The following is a 24,409-nucleotide window of genomic DNA, read 5'->3' as shown; positions in this document are numbered from 1 at the left end:
ACAAGGACCCATAGAGTACCACCACAGCGTTTTGCGAACTCTCCATTTCCAAGAACAATCTTACTGAATTTTGCGGACTTCAGGATAAAAGAACGAATCCTCTCTAGGGCATATCAACAACGCCAATTCAATGTTTCTGAGACGGCAAAATGGAGAATATTTATGGACATGACAGCAGCAGCGGCCAGAAGAAGAAACGAATTTGTAAAATTGTTGCAATTATTTAAAGCTAATGGCGCCCAGGCTTCGATTGCACAACAATCAAAGTTAAAGGTTCTTGTAAAAGGAAAATTCTTCCTGTTTACTGAGTTAGAGGAGGCTCAAACTCTTCTCAACGAGATTTCTGCAAGGGCTTAAAAACTTAGAGAAGGAATCTGATTTATATCTTGAAATTGACACACTAGGTTTGAAAAGAAAAAGGGGGGAAAAAAGGGAGAAAAAAGACAAAAAGACAAATGAATTAAAAAAACTGGGGAAAAAAAGAGGAAAAAGAAAAAAAAAGGAATAACAGAGGTGGGCGCACGGGGTTATTGAGTCTCTCCAGGGTGTAAGAAGAAGACACCCGAAGAAGAAGCTGAGGGAGGGATGGGAGCAGCGTGGTCTGGAAGGGGGATTCCCGCATCCCTGGGGGTGGTTAGGGTGGGGGTGCGGGGGGGGAAGCAGTAAAAAATACAAGTACAGTAGGGTTGCTATTTTTTTCAATTTCTTTGGTTGGTACAGAAGGAGTTTAGAATCTCATAGCCTTAACAATGACAATTGACTTATGTAATATCCTGTCCATTAACGCGAATGGACTGTTAAATAAACAGAAATATGGAGCACTTTTGAAATGGGCAATCGCTATTAAACCTCACGTAGTTTTCCTCCAGGAGACGCACTTAAAATCAAACTCCCCAAAGTTGTTTCTTCCTAGATATTTCTCCCATGGGTTCTTTTCCTCTGCTGGTGTTGCCCAGAGGGGGGTAGCTATTTATTTCTCAAGAAATTTACCCTGGGAGATTCTTCAAATGCAAAGGGACTCTAAAGGGAGATAGCTTTGGGTGGCAGTGAAATTGTTGGGAAAGGTATACAATTTTGTTAACTATTATGGCCCAATTTTTGATGACACCTCGGCCCTGACTGAAATTTGTGAAATTCTAAGGAGTACTGCTGGACAAATTATAGTAGGAGGTGATTTTAATTACATACAGGATTTAAAAAAGGACACCTCTAATAAGAATAAGAAACAACTAAAACCAAAAACAAAAGGGGTATTAGAGGCTTTTATGTCAGAATATCAATTGCGGGACTCATGGCGCTCCCTAAATCCCAACCTAGAATCTTACACGTGCTATTCTAATAGGTTTCACACAGCCTCTAGAATAGATTTCTTTTTATCCTCAAGATCGCTCCAAATTTCCAACGCATTGATAGGCTGCAATCCATTCTCAGATCATGGGAGGATTGAGGTTGAATTAATATTGGAGGGCACGGTAGGGGTGCGACCTAGGTGGCAGCTGGATCGCACCCTTCTACAGAATACAATATGGGTTGAGGGTTTTAAAGAATGGATAAGGGATTTTTTTCTAGTAAATAAGGACTCAGCAGAGCCCTTCGCAGTATGGGGGGCATTCAAAGCAGCAGCTCGGGGGCAAATTATAGCCTTTTCTTCTAACAAAGCAAACGAACGAAAAAGAAAAATATCTGCCCTCCAGGATGCCGCAGAAAATGAGTATGCCTCGAAACTTAATCAAAAACCAAACAACTGGGAACAAGCTAAAGTATTACTTAGGGACTTCTTCATTTTGGAAGAGATAAATAGCTCAAAAGCTTTCCAACAAAAGCTATATGGAGATAGTCAACTCATGGGCAAGCTGTTGGCAAATTCGATTAGGAAAAAACAAGAATCTTCCATCATCTTAAAAATTCAAGATCCATCAGGCAGGATAGATACTAGAAGTGAGGAAATCGCGAAAATATTCCTTGATCATTATGAGAGAATATACTCCACTGATATCCAAATTGAAGAAAATTTAATCAGGGAATATTTCGACAACTTAAACATCCCCAAAATTTCTAAATCTAGATCTAATCAAATAGGTGGCGATATAAGTTATTTGGAAATTCAAAATAGTATAAAAGCCACAGCGGGTGCAAAGGCTTCAGGGATTGATGGATTCCCAATTGAATTTTATAAGGTTTTCTGAAGGAACTGGAGGATCCTTTGAAACATTTATTTAATTATATCAGACGAGGTGGTAGGGTCCCCTCAGAGTTTAAAGAGTCCACAATTATTAGTTTTGTTAAGAAAGGCAAGAACCCGGAGGACGTAAATTCCTATAGACCAATTAGTCTTTTAAACTCTGACTATAAGGTCTTTATGAAAATTTGGGCTCAAAGATTCGTATTGGCCGCCCAGGAGGTGATACATCAAGATCAAACGGGTTTCATAGCTGGACGCTATATGGCTGCTAATACAGAATATTTATTGCAGGCACTAGATTATTTTAATCTTAATTCTATTTCTGCATGCATTCTTATGATCGATGCGGAAAAAGCATTTGATTTAGTTAACTGGTCAACTTTATTTTTTTCCTTGGGCTATTTTGGATTTCCCGCCCCTATTATTATTATGCTACAAAACATTTATGAGGGGGCATCTGCCCTGGTGATAATAAACGCCAAGCAAGCAGGGAAGATTAGAATAAAACGAGGCACAAGGCAAGGTTGCCCTTTATCTCCCCTGCTTTTTACCTTTTTTATTGAACCCCTGGTAATTAAAATAAGAAATAATAACGCAATATCCGCCCCAATTGCCGGAATGTCGAAGTTAAAATTATTCGCAGACGACATTATTCTTTATATGGCTCCCGATAAAGAAAATATAGAAAATCTTATGAAAGAGTTACAGAAATATGAGAAGGTAGGGGGTTACAAAATCAACAAAAAGAAAACTGAGGTTCTTATTCTGAATACTGATTTAGACTTCCTTCCGTCAGATTTACAGTCTCAAGCTGAAAAAAGGGACCCAATAGGATATCTTGGGATTTATGTGACCAGAGACTATCAAGAACTTTTTCAATTGAATTACGTAAGAACTATGAATAAAATCAAGAGCCTTTTAGAACATTGGGATATACTGCCCCTATCATTGATTGGCAGAGTGGCATTGATAAAGATGAACATACTACCTCTGCTTTTATTTTTGTTTAGTAATATCCCAATTAAAGTTAATTTGGCCTTTTTAAATGAACTAGATTCCATGATAAGAAGATTTATTTGGAATAAAAAGGCCAATAGAGTCAAACTTGCGGTAATTCAACTTCCAGTTAACCAAGGTGGACTTGCTCTTCCCCATTTTTATACATACTACGAGGCAGCTTTTGTTGATATAATGGCAGGATTATTAAAGGCTAGACAGACAAGAGACAATTTTTTTTTTAATAGAATGCTTGAGGAATCAGGTTCTCAAATTTCTATTTTCTTAAAAACGGCAAAACTTCCAAAGAGAACACGATATAAGACACTGGTGGGGTATTCATCAAGATTACAGCTTTTATTTAAAAAACATGGCCCAGATGGATCCATCTATTTGAAACTTTCGGAATGTTCTAAAATGGGTCTTAAGATCTCTTCAAACCATTTGTCAGAATGGGAATTGGCCGGATTTTGTGAAATAAGGCATCTCCTCACGCAAAATACGTTAATCAGCTGGCAAATGGTCAGAGACAGAAGGCATCCAAATCGGCTCATGTTTTTTCAATATCTACAACTGAGTTATTATATAAAAAAAGTTATAGGAAATCTTGATAGAACACCTAATGCTTTGTTAACAGCGCTATATGGGGAGAAACATAAGGGTATTAGATTTTGGTATAAAAAGTTACCTCTTCCGGGTTCAACCAATATAATAGGCAACCATCTGGAGAAAATAAGTCTCACAACACAGTGTGTGGTGTCTGACAAAGATTGGGAGACAATAAGCTGCTTAGGGAATAGGGCACTCTGAGCAGCCAATTATAAGAGGATGTCTTTTCTTTGTCGTTGGTTGGCATATTATACCCCGGAAGCTCTTCAAAGAATGTTCCCCGAATACGAAAATAAATGTTTTAGATGCAAAACTAGGGGACAGGGTGGCTGGCATCATATTTTCTTCTCATGCCCAAAGTTAGAACCCTTCTGGAGGGAGATTTTCACAGATCTGGAGATGGCAATAGGGAAAACTCTTTCTCCAGAAGTGGAAGTTGCCCTTTTTGGCATTAGTAAAGACAGGAACAAGTTCAACGAATCAGAAGAAGTGTTTATCTTTATTTCCTCTGCCGTAGCAAGGTCTCTGATTCTGCAAAATTGGAAATCCACGGTGTGTCCTTGCCATGTTAAGTGGGTTAATAAAATGAAGAGAACTTATAATTTTGAGAGAGCCTATGCAGGTAGAGTGGGTGCAATTGCAAGATTCGAAAGGAATTGGAAATATCTTGACCAGCTTGAACTATTAAAAGGAAGGTGATTGTTATATCCTAGCTAATTGAAAGACGGCATTACATTTATATCTGAGGAAATATAAGTATTCGTATGCTATGCTATATCGAATTGCTAAGTACTTTTATCATGTTATCAGTTCTGGTTCTATATATTAGTACCTTATTGCACTAGTCACTTTATACAGGCTGAGAAGAGAAAAGAAAAAGAGAAGAAATTCTTTTTTTTTTTTTTTTCTCCTACACAATAGCACTAACAATGTCAAGTGCCGGTTTTTCTATTTTTGCATTAGCACTTTATGAACGAAATATTTTGTGTAATTATATATTGGCACTTTAATGCATCAGTCACTTTATTAAGGCTATATGTTGCACATAATAACACCTTCAAGCGTTGGTCGTTCTACTCTTTGTATTTGCACTCTATGTTCAGTATAATAATAGCAATATTATTCTTGATGTTGCCATTTTATCACCAGTTGTTTATTGATTGGATAATCTTAAATTATATATTTTTACTGTGGTATTCTATTGTCTAGGGTTGTCTCTTGGATTTTATAAGTTTTTGGCTAATGTGCGTCTAATTATGAAGAAATGTAATGTACCATTGTATTGTCTTTACCTACGGCTTGTAATAAAAAAACTTATAAAAAAAATAAAATAATTGACATTAATGAATCATCACTTGTGATTTAGACATTTGTGAACACCAATTTTTTGTATTTGTTGGTAGCATGTGAGGTAAAAAACAATCTATGAATGAATATCTCCTTTGAACATATTTGACTATACCTAACCGATCATGTTGGTCAACATCCAAGTACTTTCATTCAAACTCCTGATCAAACCCTAATGGATGGGACAACTAAATATTTAAGTAGAAACTGATGAATTGCTTTTATTACAGTTATTTAACACAAATATAAAAAAAAAATTGAAATTGGGGTATGCTTTTAATTTTTTAAAAGAAACTTAAGGACCAGATGATTTCTTTGATGTAAATGTTTGGGGATCTATAATGAGTTCAAGCCCCCCACAGGCATATAATTTAAAATGATTACTCAACCCACTACCCTCCCACAGTAAACGATTACCCGTATGCTGTGTCCTTGTTCTCCCCCTTTCCTCTCTCTTTTATTTAATCTTCTGCATATTCTAGAATTTTCAAGCGATATTGAATGTTCTTGGGTCAAAAACATACATTAGACATGACATGTGTATAGTCCTTTTGGGCGGTTGACAGTACTTTTGAGTGAATAAGCAGTCACTGGATTTGTAAGGTAATAATCGAGTCTGCATTGTATAAACTGTGAAGTGCACATTCTACTCTCTCAAAGACTGTTTATTTTTATATTGCTGCCTTTCGAGTCCTGCTGACACAATATCCTCATTTTTCACAGGAGAACAAGGGGCCTTTGAAGGATGCTATGGCCACTGAAGAAATTGGCCGAACGATCACCAGTGCTGCCTCTACAGATCGAACTCCAGGTAGCTCCACTTCCTTGTTGGGGAGGGCAGCGCGATTACCCTTCGACCTCCTTGACAAGGTTAAGGGGGTGAGGCTGTGCCTCTTGAGCACAGCCTCCTCTGTCAGCTTCCTGCTAGAGCAAAACCCTCTGGACTTGTTTTTCATGTGTCAGCTGATAGCAGTTGGTGTCCCCTTCTTATATGCCCAATCGGCAGTGCTCTCACAGATCCTTGGAGAGCAGCATGTTGTACCTACTGAACGCTAAAAAGTTGGCATCAAATATGTAAATCGTCGGTGTCAGATGTGTGTTGGATTTTGGGGAAAAAGTGAAATATATCGTATTTATTATTTATTTTTGAGGTAGTGCTCCAACCATTTACTGGACTTTAATCCAAATTCAATTTTAGAGCATCCTCCAGAATTGTGTGCGCTATTACCGCTTAGCCAGCCAAGATGTTTGCTACTGTAAAATGCCAATGCTTCAGTATTTTTAATCTTAAATCACAGGCCATATATAACAGAAGAAAACAATTGTTCTCGATGGAGCAATCCTCACATATTGGTTACGTGAAGGCAAAAATACTCTAGTTCAGTGTTAATAAAATTGAGCTATTGCCTCGTTTCTGGAAGAACTGCATGTTTTTGTGCATTTCTTCCATAGCTTGTATTTGTGATATCCGAATGAAGTCTATTGTAAATTTCCTGATCGCAATATTCTGAATTGATACATATACTACCATTTGTTAACTGCACTGTTTATTGTGCGTTCTCTAAAAAGCAAACAAAAAAAAGGCAGGAATTACCTGTCAGAATGCTAAATAGTTTTATAAACGAAGCCTGTGTGGGGAGCTGTGTTTTCGGGTCAGCTAGCTTATCACTAAACCAATCCCTGCCCAAACATTTTTTCTTCTATGTCCATGCTTTGGTAGTTGGCAAGGCCAGCCTTGTTGAGCGTGCCAAGCACAAAGCAGTTTCTTGAGCGGTTGAGTAGTGACTCCGTTTTCAGTCTCTAATGGACCTCAGGATAATAACTCCAGTATGCAATGTGTAGAACTGTAACTAGTTGCCTTGATGCTGTGCCCATAGACATTATTGGATCTGGATTGCTTCTAACTTGCTGTTCTTTGAGTTAAAAAAGCAAAACAGAACTATCTTGAAAGCAGTCCACTTCTTCTGACATAGTAAAAATTCTTGCTAAAGCATCAGTATGACCCTCTTGCCTTTGTGAGTATATTGAATATCTGTGGCCAACATAAAAGCAGTGCTTTAGCTTGGTTGTCAGGCCGTGTCCGTGACATTTGATGTTTGCAGAGTCCCTCATTGGACACTAAGTTGAATTACAACATTGCACTAATTGGCAGTTAACAGGGCATTTTCATTGGTCATGCTTTAATCTGCAATTCATAATAAAAATACTACATTAACACTTAAAGGCTGGCAAGTTAATTAAAATAATAGTTGGCTAGTTAAAACTGCATACAGTTTGTATTCTTTGGTGTTTGCAGTTAAGACCAAGAATGTATTGTAGATAAAGAAAACAAAGCAGGCAAATTAAATATCGTTATCATTTGCCTTAAAAATATTTTCCTCCTAAACTTTGGAATGGAGTGGGAATACAAAGACTTTTTATTTTCAACTAACAGTTCAGGCAAACTTGTATAGGTGTTCTTTACACTACAGATAGCTAAGCGAGATGGCATTGTTAAATGTTGGCAAAACAAAGTCATGGATGAAATTGTGCGCACCCTTTTGAAAGGCTAGTATACATATCTGTTGACTTTGTGGTACACATCCAAGTTCCTGAATGCTTGGGCTGCATCCTCTGTAGTTGTCAAGTGGTGAGTTAATCTCAAGTTAACTTTTCTTCTTATGATCTTCAGCAACATCACCTTCATTAGGTTCCCATTGTTCAATTCGAATTTATTATTTAACCTGGAATAAACCCATTTGTGACTTTTTAGATCTTTTTAACCTCGAAGAACTGCTCTTAAGTTTTCAGCATTTATAGGAGCGTACATATTCTTTTAGTAGACCCTCATTAGTACTTCATTAAGACAGTTGGATGGCACGTCTTCTTCATTGAACTCTGAGTGATCTTAGTGAAACTTTTTTATGGCCAGAGAGCTTTGCCGTATGCTTAAACATCTGCGGTTTATGGGATTCCATTTGCCAAACGTTTTGAGATAGTACGTATGTCCTATTGCTGGCCATGAAGCTTGTATGGACTGCCTGAGAGGTCTTTGATTTTCTGTGTCTGAAAATATGTTTGTGATGTGAATTTCTCATTAGTGCTTAGTACTGTTGAAAGAATGGTAATATTCTTTCTTTCTTGGAGGGGGGATTGTGTCTATGTGCATGTATGCAGTGTGGTTCACTATAGCTGTCTGTAAAAGTGAGTGAAGTGTTATAGAAGGAAGCCTGAAAATATGAATACCCTCTTCTCCGTCAGTTCAGCTTATTTGTCATAAAATATGGCAGAGTGTACATATTCATTTGCTTGTAGCCAGATTTTGTATAACTCTCTGACTCTGTAACGCGCTCTGATACCCTAACGGGTCAAGTTTGCACTCTATAAAACTCTAAAATAAATAAATAAAAATAAATAAAATAAATAAAAATAAAATAATGTCATAGAGGGAAACCCATATCTGAAAGACTATTAGTTTTAGATTCCTTACCTTAGAATAACCCTTAGGCGTCAGACTGGATCTGGAGAACTTTTTTCGTAGCAGTACCCCTGCGCGTCGGTAGGTGGCATCGGTCTACTTCTCGTCGATGTTGTAATTGCCAGGACGACGTTGAGGTATCTACCTAATGCCACCCTTGCGCGCTGACGTCAGTTCTATCATTTTCTGCGCCAGCCAGCGCAGATCCGGAGAGAGCGGTACCTCTAATTATTTTTCGACTTTTTGGTGACATCTTTTTTGAGTCATTCGACTCCTGGTGCACAGGTATGTCACAACGGCGGATTGGCTTCAAACCTTGTGATTCCTGTTACAAATTGATGTGGGTTACGGATCTGCACCTTATGTGCATATGGCGCTTTGAACGCGACCACGACCCGAAGTCGTGCTCAGACTGTCAGGCCATGACTCCGAAGTCTTTGTGGGAGCTGTCCCGAAAGCTTCTGGAGGCCCGGCAGGCAGCTCAGCGCCGGTCGAGAGGGAGGTCGCGGGACCAGTCGCAAAGTCACCATCATCACTCCTCTTCTAAGTCTTCATCTTTGGGTAAGTCGAAGCACAAAAAGAAACTCTATAGCTCTTAGCATTCTCCCCGGCAAACGCAACGTGGAATGTGGAAAGTAGTCGTCCTTCGGCTCAATCTGCGAAGCCTAGTAGGTCGGTTCCGAGCTTCCCTCCTCTCCCGGGGAGCCGGAACGGCCCCTGCCCAACTTCGTAGTTTTTACGAAGCCCTCCACTCCATCTTTGGGCAGCCCAAATCAGCTGGCGCGCCTTTGGGCCCCGCGGACTCGGCTGGGGGTTCTCGGCCTTCGATTCCCAGCCCCCAGAGAGCCAGACCTGGATCCGGATCTGCGCCGGTCACCTTACGACACGTCCGCCGCCGAATCCATTGGCGACACCTCTGCCCCCTCTGTGTCCCCAGCTGGCTTTGAGCCCAGCAACCTCCTCGACTTCGACACTGAGCCGGACCGGCGTCAACCGTTGCTGGTACTGGCGCGTGGTACCTTTGTACCAGTGTTCTACCCTGGTGTTTCGTATCGCCCTGAGTGGTAACCAGAGGAGGGTGATGAGGACTGGGAGGGGTCTGTTGACCCTTTGGCAGACAAGTTGGACGAACCGGACTGGAGAGAGGATTTGGGCGAGGCCATTGGTCTGGACACCTTTCCAGACCGTGGCATGCTATCTCCCCCAACTGTGGCTACGGAGGACGGAGCCTCTTAAGCTGTGGTGCTGCGTAGGGTGGCTGAGGCTTTGAACCTTGAGCTTCCTACTGTGGCGGTCGGGACTAACCTCCTGACCGAGGTGCTTCAACCGGCAGCGGCCTCTTAGGAGCTCCTTCTGCTGTTCAATAAGTCCCTCACAGACATCTTTCTGGGCACTTGGTCCAAGCCCAGCACAGGGGTCCCTGTGGATAGGATGATTGCCTGACACTACTGCCTGGCCCTTAGACAACCACAATTTCTTCTCCCAGCGCCCTACCTCCGAGAGCTTGGTGGTCCAACCCTCAACTTCCAAAGGCGCGTTCCCTACTTCTCCACCAGATAGGGAATCCAAGAAGCTGGATCTTCTTGGCAGGAAGATGTTTTCTTCCGCCAGCTTAGGACTGCAGTCGGTGAACACAGCATGTTTCTTGGGCCGTTAAACCCACTCTGTGTGGGATACGGTCACACAGGTGCTGCCACAGTGCCCATGGGAGGCCCGGGCCGTTCTCTCCCGTGCAGGGGCTGAGGGCAGAGATGCAGCGAAGTTCGCCATACAATGTGGGCTGCACACAGCCGACTCGCTAGGCAGGACAACTTCAACATCAGCTATGCCTGTCTGAGATTCTCTGGCTTCTCGGGTGGTGTCCAATCAACACTTTTGGACATGCCCTTTGATGGCCGTCGCGTGTTTGGCAACAAAGCGGACAACGCATTCGAGCGCTTTAAGGATTCTTGGTCTACAGCCAGATTCTTGAGCCTTGCTGCAACCTATCTCCCTCTGCAGTCTGCTTTTGCCCCTTTCGTGGCTACTGAAGGGGTGCCCACCACATTCCACCCAGAGCCACAGGCCTGCGCAAGCTACCCAGCCTCTGCACGGCCGGGTACCCAGCGTCATGGGTCTGGGAGCCAGCGGGCCGGCCAGTCCACCAGCTCACCCTCTGCAGCAGCCTCCAAACTTCCTTGTCTGACCTTTTGGGGCCACCAGTTGCCAGTGGGCGGCAGGATTCGCCATTACATCCACCACTGGCACAACATCACGTCGGACAGGTGGGTTTTGCAGATAGTCCGAAGGGAATACTCCCTCCCCTTCAAGACTACCCCTCCTTCCTTGCCACCCACACTCCATCGCATGTCGGAAGATCTGGCCCTTCTCCATCAGCTCTCAAGGCCAGGGGAGTTATTGAGTGAGTCCCTCTGCCAGAAGAAGGTCGTGGTTTTTTTATTCCCACTACTTCCTGGTACTCAAGAAGACAAAGTCTGGCATCCTATCTTGGATCTCGGAGACATCAGCCGCTTCCTCCGGAAGGAGAAGATCAAAATGTTGACGCTAGCTCCGGTCCTGTCGGCCTTCGATATGGAGACTAGTTGGTAACGTTGGACTTGCATGACACCTAATTTCACATCCCCATCCTGCCTTCCCATCAGCGTTACCTACTGTTCACAGAAGGCCACAAGCATTTTCAGTTTACTGTGCTCCCCTTTGGCCTTACTTGCGCCTCTCGGGTGTACACAAAAGTGATGGCGGTGGTCGCAGCTCATCTGCGCAGATCAGGGGTTCCAGTCTTCCCCCTATCTTGATGACTGGCTGTTGAAGGCTGTTATCTCCCACCTCCAGACTACGGCGGACCTCCTACATTTTCTGGGGTTCACTTTCAGTGTGCCAAAGTCACACCTGAATCCCTCTCAAAAGCTCCTTTCTATCGGGTGGTTCTGGTTACCCCTCATTTTCTGGCTTATCCTCCCGAGCAGCGAGTCTGGAATGTTCGGGCTATGATTACGATCTTTCAGCCTCTCACCCGGGTTTCGGTCAGAATTAAACTGAGGCTGCTGGGCCTCATGGCCTCCTGCACCTTGCTAGTGGATCATGCCAGGTGGCATATGCTGGCTTTTTAGTGGGACCTGAAGTTCCAGTGAGCACAGCATCAGGGGAATCTTTCCAATTGCGTCCAGATCTCCGAGGGCACTGCACACCAATTGCTGTGGTCGCTAGCGAACCAAGATTGGGTCAACGACAGATCCCTCTACCTTCCTCAACCAGAGTTTGCAGTGGTGACAGATGCATCACTTCTGGGGTGCGGCGGCCACATGGGGGAGGCGAAGATCAGAGGCCTCTGGTCTCCAGTGGAGCCGGGCTCCACTTCAGCATTCTGGAGCTCCGGGCGATTCGTCTTGCACTGAAGGCATTCCTTCCCTCTGTTTGGCGACGAATAGTGCAGGTGTTCACAGACAACACCACCTCCATGTCGTACTGCAACAAACCGGGTGGGGTGGGGTTGTTTACCCTATGTTAAGAGGCTCTCCGCCTTTGGACATAGCTGGAACATCAGGGCCTGTCCCTGGTGATTTAACACCTGGCACGTTCCCTGAACGCCAGGGTGGACGAACTCCGCCACAGGGGCATGATGGATTACGATTGGCGTCTTCACTCAGAGGTGGTGCAAGGTCTCTTTCAGCAGTGGGGAGAAGTCTTGGTTAGATCTGTTCGCCACCAAAGAGAACGTGCAATGTCAGCAGTTCTGCACATTGGAATTTCCAAGGAGGCACTCGCTTGGCGACTCATTTCGTCATGGGTGGAGTAGGGGTCTTCTATATGCCTTTCCGCCTATACCACTTCTTCCCAGAGTGCTGAAGATCAAGCGCGACCGGGCCCAAGTCATTCTTGTGGCTCCAGATTGGGCACGAAGAGTCTGGTGTCCCGAGCTATTGCACATGGCCATCGATCCTCCGATCAGACAGCCTCTTCGGGAGGATCTTCTGTCGCAGCAGCAGGGACGGTCCGCCACTCGAACCTGTCAAGCCTCCACCTCCTTGCGTGGAGATTGAGCTGAGACAGTTGACAGCTTTCGACCTTCCTCCAGAAGTCTGTAATGTAATCTTGGCAGCCAGGCGTCCCTCCACTAAAATGGTATACGCCTGTAGATGGAACAAATTTGTGGCATGGTGCACAGCAAAGGCTGTGGATCTCCTTTCTGACGCTCTATCAGAGGTTCTACTCTTCATTCTTTCTTTGGCCTAGCAAGGCTCTACTCTAGGCACCCTCAAAGGCTAACTTTCGGTCATTTTGGCCGCTCTTCAGCTTCCTTATCTGCCTTCTCTTTTCAAGTCCCCTATTGTAAATAAAATTCTTAAGGGCATTATTCACCTCTTTCCTCCTATTCTCTTCGTAATGCCCTAGTGGGACTTGAATCTGGTTCTTATGTGGGCCCCTTTCGACTCATTACATAATTGTACCCTCAGACTCTTGACTCTTGCGACTGCTTGCCATCACCTCTGCTCGCAGGGTGAGTGAGCTTCAGGCTCTTTCTTCTAAACCTCCTTTCCTTGCCGTCATCTAGACAAGGTTGTCCTTCGAACTCGACCATCTTTCCTTAGAAAAGTGGTTACCTCTTTCCACATAGGACAGACCATAACTTTGCCCACCTTCTTCCCACATCCTTCCAAGGAGGAGGAGAGACTCCACCGTCTGGATCCAAAACATGCATCTTTTTATCTGTATCGCACAAAACTATTCCGGGTGGATGATCAACTCTTTGTTGGCTATGTGGGCCGCAAGAAAAGTCAGGCTGTGCAAAAACGAACCATCTCTAGGTTGGTTGTCCTTTGCATTAAGATCGATTGTTCCTTGGCGAAAAAGTAGCCTCCAGTAGGCTTGTGCGCCCACTCCACCAGGGCGATGGAAGACTCTACTGCTTTGGGACATGAAGTCCTCCTCAATGACATCTGCAAAGGCAGCCCTGTGGGCATCCCTGCATACGTTCACAAAGCACTACTGCCTGGGCAGCCAAGTCCGTAGAGACTGCTTCTTTGGCCATTCAGTTCTCCAGGACTTTCTGGTGTGAACTTGGTGCACAGACCCACCTCCGGGGTTGGTATTGCTAGGGTATGTATTCTAAGGTAATGAATCTGTAACTAATAGTCTCTTTCAGATGAACAAGTTACTTACCTTTGGTAACAATATATTTGTAAGAGACATATATTAGTTGTAGATTCCTTACCGCCCCACCCATCCTCCCCGTTCTGTGAACTGACTTCTAGGGTTACGGACTCCCTTTCAGGGCCCTAGTTTTGTGCACCAGTGGTCAATGTCTTGCATGGCTCTGCGCTTCTGGCTTGGAATGTTGTGTACAGACCTGACGTAAGCGTGCAGGGGCGGCGTCTAAGTAGATACCGCAACATCATCCCGGCGGTCCGGACAACAAACACGGAGTCGATGGATGCCACCTACCTACGCGCAGGGGGAATGCATTGAAAACATTTCTCCGGATCCAGTCGGAGGACTGGGGGTAATTCTGAGGTAAGGAATCTATAACTAATATATCTCTCTTACAGATATAGCGTTACCGAAGGTAAGTAACTTGTTTGTTAGTGTAATGTTAGCAGCTTGTTGGATAGAAGCATTGTTCAGAGAATTCTCTTTCAAAATCAGTAAGCAGAAGACATTGTTTTAGAATATTGCCCAACAAAATCCTTTCTATGGGGAGACGCTGAAAAAGACCTGAATGAAAGTTAGATTAAAATGGTAATATTACATTATGTTCCTAATGCATTTAAAATATAACCATGAAAAACGATAAAAAGCCACAGTATGTTAAAACGTTTTCTGGAAATGTATATTCCAACTCTATTACAAACCTCTCAAAACTTGTGACTGTTTTAAAAATAGCTTTTCAACTTGCACTGAAAACACTATAAATGTTGAATTGCATCAAAGAGTAAACGGAGTGAATTATCCAAGGTGCAATGGCATCAAATCTTTTGTAAATGTGATCTTCTCACCCTAGACACGTCCCAGATTTGCCCCATTTTACTGCAGATTCTGATAGAGCCACATAAGTGAGTTTAGCTGCCCAAATAATTTTGAGACCATGTAAGGCAACAAGACATTCTGAACACTAATGGAAACAAATAACAATTACAAAGATTAAGCGCTCTGAGCTTGACAAACCAGGTTAATCAAGACAAAGCTATAAACCCTCCTAGATCTTACTCGCCCCTTTACTTAACCCATCCTTTCCAATGCATATGTTGTGAGTGTAAAAAGTAATGCTTTAGTATAGTAGAGGGAACTGGTCATGGCAATCTACAGCATTTTTCACAAGATTCGAAAATATATTTAAAACACCTTTCACAAAATCCCTCTGACTGCTTTAATCTTCTCTGCGCCCCATTACCTTTTAGACCTTTTAGCCTGAGACATTTTCACCTGCCATAGTGTCTCACAGTATCCACTGTTGAAAATGTATCCAGAAACTACGTCCAGGAGCATTTTTATATCAATTTAAAAATTTAACTGACCAATTTAGTGAGGCATCACGAAGTTTGTTTTGCGTGCTTAGTTGTGAATATGGGACCACATTGTCCTTATTATTAATTCACGCCACAGTTTAAGGAAGTTAGTTTTGAATTGTTTTAAATTCTCATGAGTGGTTTTAATTATGTAGTCCTCAGTGAACCATAAAAATGTGTGTGTCCTGAAGAGGCGAGTGTTTGATTTTAAATCCTCTTGCGGAAGTTGAAATCTAATCTGTAGTTATAAAGTGGCATACTAATCTCCAATTCCAAGCCATTTGGCTTGCCTCGTTTGTAGTGTCTTTTGATTTATTGTTCAGAATCATGGAGTGTGTTTATACATTTATTCTGCAGGACAATTTCAAGCTGGAGTTTTTAATTCATTACAATCATTTATTGGCTTATCCAGCTAGGTAAACCTACATACTTTTAAATTGCCATATTAACTGTAAAGCTTAACCTCAATTCGTAAAATATGCAAAATGGAATGTGGTCAGAAATTTATAAGAACTATTCTAAAAGTCATACAATTTACTGATTGTCATGCTCTTGTGTACAAATCGGATAAAGGAATAAATATATGTATTTTATAACTGAAGTATTACATTATAACAGTTTTTACTAATCCATTAGAACCTTTTATGGCTCTGTTGCCTTTGAATTAAAGCTACTGTGAGGTTTTCTGTCTGAAAGTATGATAAATGGGTTGCTCTGCTATATTTGATAAAGAGGCTTATTTCCACTATTTAACATTGGTTTATACGATTTTGTCTGGTGTTCTCAATGTACAATTACAACTGAATAGCCAAGATGCCACTTTCCCTCAGGCTGTTTGGTATCAATTAGATCAGCAGAGACTTGACCTTATTGTGCCAAAGCCTACAGATCACAACATGCCCAGTGCATATCAAAGACTAAAGTTTTCCAAGTGATGATCCTTCACTCCAGACTGGATCCTGAGATTTTTTCTCAGCAGTTTCCTCGTGCGCCAGTAGGTTGCAGCATGTGACTTCAGTTCTGATCTATCCTGCCAGTAGGTGACATCTGGGCCACAATGTAACCTCCACCTTCGCACGTTGATGTTGGGGAACTCGATCCATGACGTTGTCTCAAGAATCGCAGCAAATTTGGAAGTGGCTGCTCCAACACAACATTTCGCTGAAAGCGGAGTATGTCCCAGGAAAAGACAACACCCTGGCGGACTCGCTAAGCAGGCAACGCTCCATTTGCCACGAGTGGGAGCTCGACCAACATGCTCTCGACGCAGTATTCTCCCGATGGGGCAGACCTCACCTGGATCTATTTGCGACGGAGATTAAAGCAAAATGCCAACATTATGCAAGTTGGCTTTCCCAGAAAGGATCTCTCGGGGATGCATTTTTGATCGCATGGTGCAACATCTTTGCTTACGCTTTTCCTCCATTTCCCCTGATCCCCAGGGTCCTCCGGAAAACTGAAAGCAGAGCGTTGCACCCTGATCCTGGTAGCCCCAGCGTGGCCGCTTTACTCTGGTTTACAGAACTACACATTCTGTCGCTGGAGCCTCCGATTCCATTCAGGCCTTACCCGCATCTCCTCACTATGAACCAGGGGCAAGTCCAGCATCCAGATCCGACATCTCTCAGATTATCGGCTTGGCTCCTGAGCTCAGAGAGTTCCAGGACTTAGATATTCCTCAGGACTGCAGGGTCGTCTTAGCCCGGGCCCGGGCTGACAGTACCAACAAGACGTATTCCCTTAAGTGGAAGAGATTCGGTTTGTGGTGTAAGGCTAACAAACTGCACCCGTTCTCGTCATCTCCGGCACAACTTCTGCCTTACCTGCTTCACCTGGCCAACTCGGGATTGGCCTACGCCTCAATCAAAGTCCACCTGGCAGCCATATCTCGGTTCAGGCGCTCTTCGTCTGGTATTTCCCTATGGTCCAATAGACTGGTCAAGCAGTTTATAAAAGGATTATTCAGGACCTATCCTCCAGTGAGACCTTTACCACCTACATGGCAACTCAATGTTGTCTTGGCTCAGTTGATGAAACACCCCTTTGAGCCAATGCATAAAGCAGATCTCAAATAATTGTCATGGAAAACAGCTCTTTTACTGGCTCTCACGTCAGCAAGGAGGGTGAGTGAACTGCAGGCTTTCTCTATTCAGGACCTGTTCCTTCAGTTCAAACAGGACAGAGTCATTCTACGGACTAACCCCAAATTCATACCAAAGGTTCCGTCTGCTTTTCATCTAAACGAACCTATTGTCCTGAGATCTTTCTTCCCGAATCCATCTTCAGCAGCGGAGAGATCTCTACATTCCTTAGACCTGAAAAGATGTCTGAAATTCTACATTCATAGAACGGAACAATTTCGCAAGTCCAACCAATTATTTATTGCCTTCAGCAGGCCCAGGAAGGGCCTACCATTGACAAAGCTGAGCATTTCAAGATGGATCTCTGCGGCCATCGCCTTCTGCCACCAGCGGGCGGGACATCCTCTGCCCTCCAAGGTTCGGGCTCATTCCACTAGAGCGGTTTCCACCTCCATGGCGCTCTTTTCTGGGGTGCCCATTGTTGACATTTGCAGAGCGGCGACATGGAAGGCACCACATACGTTCACCAAGCATTACTGCTTGGATTCGGAACTTATGAAGGATGCAGCAGTGGGACAGGCGGTGCTCCGTCATCTATTTCTTTAGAGGTGAGCCTTCTTCCTTTCATCCCACCTTTCCTATTACCTAATTGCACATTTCTTATCCTGCTACTGTTTGCAGTTTATTGTGTTGCACTATTGATAAGTTATTATCAGGTGTATTACATGCTATATTATGCGAAATGTGCTGCCTATTTATTGCTTGCTACTCTGATTCAGGCATGTGAATCTATGAAAGATACCCATAATACTGGATAAGAAATGCGTTACTTACCTGTAACTGCAGTTATCCAGTATTGGTATCTTTCATAGATTCACATGCAACCCACCCGCCTCCCCTGGAAGGGCTCACCTTGGTTCTCTCAGTAGGTACTACTTAGCACTGTGCTTACGAAAATCTGAGGGACTAGGGCTCCTTCTAGGAAGGTTCTAGAGGGTGGTAGTAGCTGATTGGCTCCTGGCCAAAGTTTGGTCTTTTTTACAAAAGGGCCTGGATAGGTTACTAATGTGAGGCCTCTGGCCTATTAGTATGTATATGTTTATATGACATTACTGTTATTATGTACCGGGGACTCCCACCCGAGGACAGGGAATGACTCAGTCATGTGAATCTATGAAAGATACCAATACTGGATTACTGCAGTTACAGGTAAGTAACGCATTTCTTACAGTGACTACAAGGGCAGTCTTCTGTGACGGTAGGGAGACCGCAGAGTTGTGTAATGCTCATATTCATGCTTCCTTTCCTTGGACTAGTGTAGACCAGCATATCTTTCAGATTGATTGTTCATTTTCAAAAAAGTTTATGCTTTCTCAGAGAAGTGAGCTATAGTAAGAGAGCCAGCATCATAGGTCGTGACTGGTTACTACTCATGATTATTTCTGGTGCTGAAGAAGGACAGATGACTGGTATAGCCCTATTCATTCAGAACTTCTTCCTCAACAAGGAAAAGTTTAAGATGCTCACTTTGGCCTTAGCTGGATCTGCCGTGGATCCAGGTGGCTGAATGGTGGTATTGGATTTGCAGGGTGCTTATTTCCACATCCCTGTCCTACAATCCCTCAGACAAAACCTGTGGTTTCAGGTGTAGGTCGCAAACACTTTCAGTTCTATGTGCTCCCCTTTGGCCTCACCAGTGGCCCTCAGGTGTTCATGAAAGTGATGGTGTTGGTTGCTGCTCATATAAGAATGTTGAGAATTCCAGCCTTCCTTAAACGACTGGTTGCTAAAGGCGGGTTCGCCTCAAAGTTGTGAACCACCTGCAGACAACTGTTGTCTGTTGATATCCCTGGGTTTTTTAATCAACGTGGAGCCCCCTTTAATGGGAGCCATCCTGTACACAGTGCTGTTTCAAGCCTTCCAGGATATTAGGGCTGTGATCCCGATGTTTCAAACCTTGAAACTTTCAAACATTAACCTGCGTCTGAGTGAGCAGTTCCGAGGGCCCTTCAGTGGGATCTGAAGTCTGTGAGCTCAACACCCAGGATGCCTTTCCGAATCCATTCAGGTGTTGAAGGAGACTGTGAAAGATTTGGAGTGGTAGTTGTTGGATTGGAATTATACCCGTTATGACGGATACATCATTTACTCACAGACGAAGGAAGTTGATGAGGTTTCGACATTCAGATGTCCTATTTAATATGACTGATTAGGGTGTAGACTGCTCTAAAAAAAACTGACCCTGAAGAAACTGAGGAAATGCACTAGTGCTATAATCAAGATGGTTGGGATAATTCAGAGTCTTTAATGAAGCTGTGCCTACCACTCATTTGAATGGTTGCACATCTTATGACTGAAACGAAGGTCCTGTCAGAACTGAACAGGGGTACGCAACATAATACCCGACATTGCAGTTTTGCCTTTTCCGGAGGCTTTGAAATATCCGGGAGCTGGCAATGGTGAGAATCCAGCTTCAGCTCTGATTATCTGTTCCGTTTCAAAAATATTCCTGGCAAATTGGACGTCTTTATTATCCTGTTATGGAGATCGCTAAAAAATATGAAAGGAGGCATAATATTTTTCCACAGTTTCCTCCAGGGAGTCCAAGAAGTTTGGTGCCTTGGTAAAAACGTGCTTATTTCTGAATTAATGTTAAGGGTTGTGGTGGATGTACATAACAATCAGGCTGAGGCAGTAATGGTCTTAAATGTTTAACAGGGCATCAATCTAGCCTCCTTAGACCCTGTAAAATCTAATTGCAAATGTTCGCTGCTTTCCTGGCTCTGATTCGATTGTTTTTTCCCCTGATGTTCAATTAAAACTATTAGGCATGCCCCTGGATAGTCCAAAATCTTAGGGAGATGAGGTGTGCTATAATTCAGGGAAATTAATCGAAATCATTGTTTTGAGTGAGGAATCAGAGTGACTTGTTTGCCTTTCTACCTCCTGTACTTTCACAAGATCTCAATGTCGAGTAGGGACCATACTTTTGTAAAGTCACAACACAAAAATATGATGGACGGAATGCTGAATATTGTCAAACATTCACCCCCAGTCACAGATCTGGGCCTAAATCTATAGTTTGTTTGCACACTACACCATTCCAGCTAGGACCTAGCCATATTTAAATCTGTCTTGACCCTGCTCCCCATGGGAACTGTCCTACCTGAACTGCCAGGCCAGGTCCTCCCGCACTGGAAAACAAGCATCCTGGGACTGGTTTCAGGGTATCACCCCTCATCAGCTATGTTTGCTTGAATCTGGAGTTGTAGCGAGCCCGGTACCCCGGTCTGGGCATACCCATCCCTCTTAGGGGGAAAAAATTGCAACACAGAAATATGATGGACGAAATGCTGAACATTGTCAAACATTCACACCTCCGTCACAGATATGGGCCTAAATAGATCGGTTTTTTTGTACAGGACCAAGAGCAGAGTTGAGACTGATTTGCGAATGACTGTGTCCAAATTGGGGTGGCATGGTAAGCAAAAAACAATTGATTTCACTCAGAATTGTGACTGGACGGAATGCTGAACATTGTCAAACATTCGCCATCATCTTTTTGTGTTGCTTGTGTAAGGTCGCTTCGATATAATATTTCTCTTAGAGGCAAAGGACAGGTGAATATTTCTCTTAGAGGCAGAGGACAGGTGAAACAGAAGACAATGCTATAATCTTCAGCATGGGAAGCAGGCTTAATTATCCCTTTAGAGCACAATGGGCTGATGTACTTCGTGTCTTGGTCCAGTTAGCCCTACAGATTGTGGAAAAGAAATGCAACCTTCCATTTAAGAGGTGTACATTGGATTTCCCTCAAAATAACTCCAACATTATGAAGGGATACAAACAAAACATTTGTGAAGAGATCCATTAAAGTTTGCTAGGGCATGCCTAGAAGAATTACCTTTTCCAAAATGTATTACATGGTTTACCCTGGATGCCTTATCCACAAAAACGAAGTGGGGAAAGTCTTCTCTTCTATTAGATTGAGGGATGTTGAACAAGTATAGGAATAAAGGAATTCTTGATGGTGTCTCAAATTAATATTCTAATAGTGCTGCAGGAAGAAAGTTGTAGTGCTTCCTTAATGCGCTAGCTGTCTATTTCTACGTCCACATTCTGCCTGCACATACAAAGTAAAAGTATAGTGGGAGGCAGCCACTTTAATTTCAGTGATACACTGAAACTAATGACTGTATGTTGACTCTTCGTTGAAGTGCTTGCTGTAGTAGTAGCATATCTTATGTTGACAGTTGTTCTTGTATCTGAATAATGGATTCCTAAACGATGTCTCCCATTGACATGTTCTTGATGAACTCCAAAAGACCAAGCCTCTTGGTCTTTTGGAGTTGCTTTTACTTGAATCTGCTAAAAATGGAAGCAACTAGAACCAAAATGTAATTAATTGGAGTGACAATGAACACTACGTGAAGAATATTGAAAGGTGCTCCAATTTTGATGGCCACTTCAAACATTGTTGATCTTTGCCCTTATAGCATTTTCTATTCAGCCGGTACCTTGGTTAAGGAGAGGGATCGGGTATTGCTCTATTGAGGACTCAATAGTCACAACATCTAGGACAGCTGAAAAACCTGTTATTGAATGATTGCAAAGATTTGGTTTGATGAGCACAGATAAAATACTTTTAATGGCATGGTTTTGACTTTTTTATGCATTCAGGCTAAAATGGAAACAGATGCATTTTTGACAGGATTGATGAGAGCATGGTGTATTAGAATAGGTGTAGCAGTCTCTGTGTCAATCTGTTGGGCCTGGGGGCAGTTATATTGGATCCATAAGCCTTTTTTTCCACTTGGCCAGGCAGGTTAAATGTGTGGTTGTTGGTTCCCCTAGTGCGAACACCATTTCCATTCAATTTGTCAACAAGTGCAGCAGAGTTCAATTCATGAAACTGTCCAGAATACTTTGTGTTATGTCATTGTTAAATTCAGAGATAATTTCTATTCATTTCGATTTTTAGACCGGAATGAGCAATGTGCAGGTAGTACAGACTCCTCTGCTTTTGTGCATCTCACTTGAACATTATTTGAGTGGAGGTTTGCCATTTTTTTCATTAGATTTCTGTATCCTTGCAAGTGGACGGTTTGAAACTCACCAAAGCGCAGTGCCATTTTTGCTCCCAGAATCTGGAAAGATGGGCTCTGGGAGCCTACCAGTTGATCCCTAGTATACAAAGTCGGTTTTATTCCTTGCCAGCATTTTCAATTAGGGACATGATCTCCATCCCTATCAATTGTCTTTGGAGTGTGGGGTTCCTGGTACTATTCCTTCTTTGTGAGGGACAGCAGGTTACCAGGTTTTTATTTAGATTAAGGATTTCTGACCCCGACCTCTCTGAAGAATTGGTTGATGCCATTGTTGAAGATAAGTTGTAAAAGATCATTTCATGCTATCAGTTCTGTAAATGGTGTGATCAATATCTAGCTCCCTCATCTGCACAATTCAGTTATATTGTACTTTGCTGTGCAACTAGTTAAGCAAAGGTTAAACTTGTCCCTTGTATGGGAATGTGGAGCAGTTTTTCTTAAGCAAACGTAGCAGGCATGCAACCTTTAGGTTGGTGACCAAAGCTAAATTGGGTTGCTTCAAAGTTAGAAGTGAATTATCCAAGATTCAACGGTTGTCTGAGCAGCATGTCTCTTTCACAAATCAATTTGTGGCTTGATTTTCACATTCTTTTTGTGTGAGTATATTTTCTTTCCGTGGTGGAGAAAAGGGTATTATTCCAAAGCAATGCTCTCAAAATGTCCACGGCCTATTTTCACTTTAGACACATTGAATATTTGCTGCTGAACTAATAAATTCGTCTCTAGGGTGGTAATAAGAAAAAGTACCCCAATAATTCTGAAATTTAAAGGAAGGAGATTCGCAATGGGAAAACTAGTTTTCTTACTAACGAAAAATACAGTTTAGAGTGCAGCTCCACTACAGTGTTGCATTTCCCCTTTTTTTTACTGTTTAAATGCAAGCCACGAGAATTACAGGCGTGCTCCTTTGTGAATTCCCAAAACTTGAGAAATGTACTCTTAATGTAGGAGGAAACTTATAGGTGTACATTTTAGACTTGTTTTCTAAATAGGGCTTCATAGGGGACAAAAGAGTCTGCCAACAGTTGTAACAGAAATGCATTTGAATCCGTTTATGCAGTTACCTGCTTTCTCTGCTACAGCATCGTTCTAAGGTGGCATAAGACTGAAAAAATAGATTGCAAGAGAGCTCCTGGCACCTTCATTTTTCAAGATAGGAAAAATGGAAGAACGAAAGAGCGCTTTCTGTGGCCTGTGTAGCTTTTTCCAAGGCATGACTCTGGATTAAGCTACTATAGTATATTCAAATTTGAATTAGTAAAAATGGAAGAACGAAAGAGCTTTCTGTGGCCTGTGTAGATTTTTCCAAGGGCATGACTCTGGATTAAGCTACTATAGTATATTGAAATTTGAATTTGGATGGTGTGTTTCAGTGGGATTAATGCACATTCCACCTGAAGGATAGCAACCTCTATGGCTATTGTAATGCTACTGATTTTCCAAAAAATGGAAAATGTGGCCACTTGGACTTCTTTACACACCTCTGAAACATTACTACCTAGATTCAGATTTTATAGCTGGAATTTTCTTTACAGATAAGTAACTGTAATCTGTTCCCCTTCAATTGAAATTGTAATGTTTTTTGTGAGATCTTCAGTAGTCACCTACAAGTATTATGTTCTTACTTCTTTAGAAAATGCTGACTTTTATTAGTGGAATATTATTATAAATCACAATTTTGGTCTCTTCAATTATCTATCTACCTCGCTGTGTTGTGCTAAAATAGCCACATACTCTGGTCCTTTTAGCTCCAGTACTAACATTTTAACAGGGTTACAAAGTGGTATTTTAGGCCTGGCCACATGTAAGCAGTAGAATGCATTTGCTTGAGACCAGCTCTAGCGTGCTGAAGACAGGTTTTTCAACAATTCCCTGTATTGTGCTTTGGTCAAGGTTCTTGAACTTGGGAAAGGTTGTAATCCACATTTTTTTTTTAGAACTCTTTTTCGTAAGAGCATCCGTATATGCTCTCTGTCTTCTTTATCATGTAATATCCAGAGTGCTGCAGAGGCTGTCATCTCAGTGTCTGCACTTTTGGATTCTGGAAGGCCATCAAAAAAGTATTTTGTGGTAACTAAACTTAAATAAAATCATACCCCTCAGTCAGTAATCATCTAATATTTGCA

General features: G+C 42.5%; 1 protein-coding gene across 10 annotated transcripts in view; it reads left to right on the top strand.

Annotated features, from left to right (window-relative positions):
• The window catches only part of MICAL3 (microtubule associated monooxygenase, calponin and LIM domain containing 3), a 2,050,293-nt gene that overhangs the window by 1,222,171 nt on the left and 803,713 nt on the right, over positions 1 to 24,409 (top strand). For all 10 annotated transcript variants that reach the window (XM_086952901.1, XM_086952911.1, XM_086952910.1 and 7 more), the window contains one exon: positions 5,858 to 5,945. In XM_086952901.1, the coding sequence (XP_086809027.1) occupies positions 5,858 to 5,945 (88 nt within the window). The remainder of the gene's footprint in view (positions 1 to 5,857; positions 5,946 to 24,409) is intronic.

This window comes from Lissotriton vulgaris, chromosome 1_2 (genome assembly GCF_964263255.1).
Source record: "Lissotriton vulgaris chromosome 1_2, aLisVul1.2, whole genome shotgun sequence".
Taxonomy (NCBI): domain Eukaryota; kingdom Metazoa; phylum Chordata; class Amphibia; order Caudata; family Salamandridae; genus Lissotriton; species Lissotriton vulgaris.
The sequence above is the reverse complement of the archived record's forward strand: the minus strand, read 5'-3'. Positions and strand labels throughout refer to the sequence as shown.